This window comes from Liolophura sinensis, chromosome 10 (genome assembly GCF_032854445.1).
Source record: "Liolophura sinensis isolate JHLJ2023 chromosome 10, CUHK_Ljap_v2, whole genome shotgun sequence".
Taxonomy (NCBI): Eukaryota; Metazoa; Mollusca; class Polyplacophora; order Chitonida; family Chitonidae; genus Liolophura; species Liolophura sinensis.
This window is the reverse complement of record NC_088304.1, coordinates 4,065,091-4,071,899: the sequence shown is the minus strand read 5'-3', so window position 1 is coordinate 4,071,899 and position 6,809 is coordinate 4,065,091. Positions and strand designations below refer to the sequence as shown.

General features: G+C 38.3%; 1 protein-coding gene across 1 annotated transcript; it reads right to left on the bottom strand.

Annotated features, from left to right (window-relative positions):
• Nucleotides 1-279: 279 nt before the first annotated feature.
• Nucleotides 280-5,063, bottom strand: LOC135476205 (PH domain-containing protein DDB_G0275795-like). The gene is made up of 2 exons (XM_064756152.1): nucleotides 4,936-5,063; nucleotides 280-3,332 (listed from the first exon to the last, which is right to left on the bottom strand). Exon 2 carries the CDS (start codon nucleotides 3,268-3,270, stop codon nucleotides 2,401-2,403), a length of 870 nt encoding a protein of 289 aa, XP_064612222.1. The 5' UTR covers nucleotides 3,271-3,332; nucleotides 4,936-5,063; the 3' UTR covers nucleotides 280-2,400.
• Between the last annotated feature and the right edge of the window lie 1,746 nt (nucleotides 5,064-6,809).

The window sequence follows — 6,809 nt, the reverse complement described above, 5'->3', positions numbered from 1 at the left end:
TGTTATGAACATGCTTCATGTAAACAGCTTGAATAATGGCAGTATTTGACACCACAAGTGTAGACATTACAAAATAAACACACACATGTGCATGTGTACTGTTAATGCATAACACATAAATATCCACAAACAGTGTACATGTACATCACATTAGGCAGCAACTACGTTACACATATTAGACATGTTCTTCAGTTTGTTCCATTGTCTACTATTGCATTCTGATTGTATTAATGAACTCATATATTATGAGCAAATATTTCATGGAAACTTATTCCATGGGTAAAAAAAAACACAAGAAAATGTATAAAAAAGCCATCTTTAGCTTGACTGTCATAATCTCTTGTTAAAAATGTACAGATTATGCTAATTATGTACCAAAATGTTAAAAAAAAACATTACAGGCCTACAGATTCATAACAAAAATAGAACATTATTATATTACACACATTTCTGAGGTTTTACAGAAAGTTTTGCCATGAAGTTAAATGAAGAGTAAAGCTGTAAGATACACATTTGTTGACTTCAAAATATAGAGTGAAAATAATAATTATAAATGTATGTTATTACCTAGTGCAAAGTTGTCATCAAAGTTAATATCCATTTAAGAATCTATAATAAAGTCTGTACCAGTCAATTATTTGTTACCTTTTCTGTGATATTCTTCACCTGTTCATACATTTTTATGCTCTCTGCATTCTCTCCCATATTTCGCAATTTACATGTATGGGTTACCACCCTTGAATTAAAAACATCAAAAAACAAATGATCTCAGGTTATAAACTCCGATGTACTTCTCATTTGTCATATTTTTCATTTTATATGCTATATTCTGTCATTTGGAAACCTAGAAAGTGACGAATATTGCTTTAATTTTTAAGGGCTCCCACCTGCTGAGATGTTGCGCTAACAGAACAAACAGTTAGTTATTATAAGCTACTATTAACCTCAAACAAAAATTTGGGAGTTTTTGACACTTCATGGATTGTCTTGTAAAAAAAGAACATCAGCAGCAAAAAGAAATTCCGCTGGTAACTGATTGTGTCATACCCTAATGCCTGGGATGCTATTTTGCACATTTCATCATAGTCCTCATTATACTATTTCTACAAATAAACTTTGGCCCTTTAAGAATTTAGATGTCGTAAAAGATTGATTCCAGATTTCATGTACACACATACTCATCCGAGATATTGAAAATTCATGTTAAAAATCTCATTATGCGCATGCAGAATTTTAAAGAAATTAACTTTCTTCAGTGTCTCATTAGGTAATTAAAAATCTTAACCATTAACTTATTACACCTAAAGGTGAAAAATTAAGAAACATTAACAAAGATGTCAACGTTTAAGCCTTCAAAAATAAAATAAAGAAACACAATTTTAACATACAGTGTAAAGTATGAGAAAAATAAAAGCAACAAACTATGCATTAAAAATATTTCACAGGACATCTTTCCTAATAAAATAAAAACACGACAGCATTAAGTATTGATAAAATTGGCAAAAGATAGATGTATACCTGTTAATTACTAAATTTCAAGACTTCAATATTGAACTAATATTTGAGGTAAGTACAGATTTAAAATCACTAGTTTCATCACCTCATAGCAAGATAATAGTGACCAAAGGCTACCATCTTGTTCTTCTTTTCTAGGGCAAGCACTGAGTGTGGAGAGGGAACACCATGTCAGTGACTGACATGCAAGATTACATACATGTATCCAGACATGGTTCTAAAAGTTTCAATAAAAAGCCATTCTTCAGATAAAACAACACTCTAATGACATTCCCTTTTTTGGTTAGTAATAGAATAATCTCTCTTGGTAACAGAAGCAATACTTACATGCAGTCTCAAATGAAAAATATTACTAAATAAACCTAACTGTTACTATTACTACGTGAAAAATCACAATGGCTTTATAGATGACCTTCCCTTTAAGAGAAGATGTGCATGAAGCTAGCATACTACAACATGTATGTAATTGTCATAATGTCTAGTTACAATGAAGGGGAACAGGGTGCAGTGAATACACATTGAGCCAATTAGCCATTATAAGAAGTTAACACCACCATTATCTTCCCATCACATCAAACTTTCTTGCTCAGGACTAGTAAGGACAAAGATAATCTGTTAAAATCAACAGCATTTACGATGTGGGCCTCAAGGTAAGGAGAAATATTTGTCTTTTTTACATCAATTGACCATTTGAGACATAAAAGAGTAACAACTCAAGCAAAAGGCTAAACGGGAATAAAATTTTCTTGCCTGTGTAACTACATGTGTTTAAAACGAAAAGCTAGTGTCCGTGTGACATTTTCTAGACCCCTCTCTAACAGCTTTTATTCCTTTACAAAGGGAGATAATCAGGCCTTGATATACAAGTATGCTGTATTATTACTTTTACGTATTTGTGGGAAGATTTAGCGACAAGGACTTGGGTTGATTTCTTGGTGATGCTTTAGGTTTGCTGTCTGTCTCTGCCAGTGTTGACTGCTTTAAGCGATCCTTGATCAGCTGTCCAAATTCTTCGTGCATTTCACTAAACGTCCTCGGTTTATGATGGCGGTCGGGGAGGCTTTGGGCCTTGCGCATCTGATGGGCATTGCGCATAGATGCCACGGGAGGTGGGGCAAGCACTGGTTGTCCACCATTCACCACCCCCTTGGAGCTAGGTGGGTCGAAGGGGTTAAAGCGTTCCATGGGCGTGCTGTTTTGACTGCCAGTACCGCTGGCCGAGGAGTTATCCCCAAATGATATCAATGCCTCCTCAGCTGTATCCACCCCTTCCATTTTTGGACTAAATGCATCAGAGTAAGTGCGCGACACCATTCTGGACGCTCTGTCTCCCATGTGAACCAGCTTGCTAGTCTCATCCTTATTGACCTCATCCAGCTTTCGCTGGAGGTCTGACACCAGCAGTTTCATGTAGTCATAACTTGAGCAAGACAGTGCCTTCATCCATGACTCCATTTCCTCTTGACTGTCTGCACTCAGAATGTACGTTCGACTGTGTGAGCCTGGAAAGTTGATCATAAATGAGAAACCATCCCCACTGTCAAAACACTCAATAGTACAGTCTTCCAAAACAATGACACCCACTGGTTCTTTGTCACCCTTCTTCTCATAGTAAAACAGAAGGTTTCCTTTCAAGGCGAACCATCGCTTCTGAAAGCCTTTGTTTACCTCTCCTTTCTTCAGCAGAAGGCCTTCCTTATCTGGAGGCGATGGGGAAATGGCATAAGCTATGAGAGTTTTCTCATTAATTTTCATGGTGCTTCACAGATTCTGGAGGCTAATTAAAAGTTTTCTTCACAAGATAATCACATTGTTGCCTGAAAACAGAAAAGACGGCATTAAACTGTTTGACTTTTGTTAAAACCCCAGACATACACACAAAGTAAAACAGGCATTTTTACTGAAAAGTAGACACTCACATTTTCTCTGCAATGATCAACCAACTGTCCATGGTTGAACTAGATACTGTGCATTTATAAAAACTTGTTATAATGTTATAATGGACTGGGGATCTCTTAAGTGGCCTAATGTTTAGAGAGTCAGCCTCAAAGTTGGGAGACCTAGGATCAAACCTGGGTTGTGTGATACGAAAAACTTTAAAAATGTTGCTTGCGACTGCCTCACTGGGCACTCAGCACTGAGAGGTTAGAGCTAGGAAATAGAACTGGTTGGCCCGATGTCAGTATAAACTAACGGTGTGGTTATCTACACACACCAAACATTCCCACTTACTGGACTAGGGGCTGTTATTGATGTTGAGTCCCGAAAACCACCCTGAGTCCACCAGCCATATCTCTTAGTTCCCTCCTTTTTTTACTGATGATGTGTGCAGCTACAATATGTCATGCATGTATTAATTTTCCAAAATGATGTCATTATGATGAATTAAGGGTAAACTTGAAAATGTCTCCAACAGTGTTGTCAAATTTAGTGATGTGGTCTGACCTTTTTGGATTATCAAACTACTCCAGCGGTAAGTTCCTGCCTGCTTTTCTGTTTGGGCCGATCATGATTAGGCTTTCATAATCAAGGGAGAAACTGACAGACTTGGCCGGCAGCCTCAGGCTGTGTCTCAGGGGAAGAGCCGGCATCAGTACCACCCGAATTAAATACAACGAAGTCGTCATAGATGCAAAGTATCTAGGTTGAACAGTTAAGTCACCCACCTGATTATACAACCACTGAGCCCAGTTGCATATGCTGCGATGGTTACTGAACAAACGTATGCACCATCATCGCAAATGGTACCCAGTTCAAAGGTGGAAGTTCATTCCCGCACCTTTCACTTTAGTCCGAACTGCACTCTGCATGAAGTAGAAACACTGAGGAAGCCCCCTCCCTAATCATATTTTCCCTGCCACTTTAATTCATTTGAAACAAAATATCTTCCCCTCATTCACCTGAACAGGTCTCCAGCCACCATGCTGTCCTATTGAAAATTTATGAACTGCTAAATTCTGTGTGAATGCGTACACTGTTGCCTTTGTGCATCCTGTACCTTAAACAGAAGTTTATTTGTGCAAATGACAAGATGGTTGCCAGTGCTATTTTCCAACATCACTTCGAAGCAGGTTTCCGGTGTTCCAGTGGAGGGCAGTGATAGTGATGTTTGGCCTAAATTGAAAGGTGGGGGGTCGAATTTCCAGCTTTGAAACGTTACTTCAGTAACCGCTGGAGCAGTTGCGGCTAGGCGGTTAGAATAATTGCGAATAATAATTTTCAAAAATATAAAACAAAACATACTGATTCACATTCATTTCATCTTTTAATCAACAATTTTAACGCATAATCGTAGTTAAAACAAGTAAGATTATACGCAAGTTTTACACTATTGTTGTTTTGTTTTCATCGAAAACTGGACTCCTCATGGGCCCAAACACTATCATAAATGCCGTAACGAAAATTTACCTTCCAACTTACCTTCATTTCACTGAGAATTCGCTATAAAATCCTCGATTCCTTTAAAGCTCATTTTGGTTACTAAGATATGACCTTACATCACACTCTCTTTAAACTCTTAATAAAATCTTTAAAATTCAGCGTCTGCTCTTTCCGGAAGTGAATCTGCCCCCATGTTGTTCAAAAAGTAGGACTAACAGAATGGATTAGAGCTTTGAAAATTACGGAAATTAGATAGCAATTAAACATACTTGGAACCAAATATCTGTACATTTATAGTTTTGTAACTTTTGTAAACTGAAACGTTAGGCCTCGTATTTATTCTAGAGTTCTGGTTTTTGCAAGGTAAATACGTGGCTAAGGTCAGTAATTTACTCTGGTTTTATCAACCCTTAGACCTGACCGCCGTCGTGTAAGTGAAATATTCTTACCATGTAATACGGCGTATAACACTAAATAAATAAATAAATAAATAAATAAAAATAAAATTATGAATGAAAGATGTTATGCTTTTGTCTCCCTCCACCTTATATTAGAAATTAAATTCTCCTGATACTACATGTTGATAACGTGTTAGTTTCTCCTGGTAGAGTTCGCCTGTTTGCACAAAATAACCAAACAATCGGGTCCACTTGTTAATGGCGAGAAGCTCTGCTCAGCTCACGTTGGAGTGCACAAACGATCGCTTACTGGCTGTCACCAGGGTTTCGCACAGCTGGGGAATCTACAAATTTGTCTCTCCTGGGCCGGATTTGAACGGCTGTGAAATACTGCCCTTTATCTTGCCCTAAGTGAGATAGGGGAGCTCACGGAATAGTAAAGCGAGAGTATAAAATTAATGTATATACATTCCGTGGAAAAAAACATATGACGGCAACCATACATGGAAAAAATTATATTGTCATGTAAACCATTATATAAGCCTTGAAGATCTCCTTAAGCTGAAGAGGTGGCTGAGATGATTATTGCGTGCCAGCGCTGTGAAATGAATCAGGAATCTTTTTTTTTTTTTTTTTTTTTTTGATTGGTGTTTTACGCCGTACTCAAGAATATTTCACTTATACGACGGCGGCCAGCATTATGGTGGGCGGAAACCGGGCTGATAGACCTTCTCACATACGGCCGGAGAGGAAGCCAGCATGAGCTGGACTTGAACTCACAGCGACCGCATTGGTGAGAGACTCCTGGGTCATTACGCTGCGCTAGCGCGCTAACCAACTGAGCCACGGAGGTCCCAATCAGGAATCTCTTACCAATGCAGTAGCTGTGAGTTCAAATACAGCTAATACTGGCTTCCTCTTCGGACGTAAGTGAGAAGATCTGCGAGTAACCTGCAGATGGTCATGCCCGTTTTCCTGCAACCATAATACTGGTTGCCGTCATGTGAGTGAAATATTCTACCTGAGTACTGTGTAAAATAACTAATAAATAAATAAATAAATAACTAAATAAATGCTTAATACGTCGGTAACATTGCATAAAATACCTCCGCCGGTGCATAATACAAATTCTTCTTTCAGTTCAAATCAGTTTTATTCGCATGTTGTTCAATTGATAGCATGGAGTTTTACATCACACCTAAGGCTGTATCCAAAGCAGCCGCGGTGAACTCGGGGTCCAGCTCATGCTGGCTTCCCTATGGTCGTAGGCCTACGTGGGAAGATCTGTTAGTAACCTGAGGATTGAAGTTGGTTTTCCCCGGGCGCCCCCGGGTTTCCTCTCACCATGATGCTGGTCACCGTCGTACAGGTGAAATATTCTTGAATACGACGTAAAACACCAGTCAAGTAAGTAATTCAATAAGATTGGATTCAGGTATAACGGCCCGGGCCAAAAAACAAACAAACAACAAAAAAAAAAAAAAAAAAAAACCTTGGCAAGTAACAAGACATAAG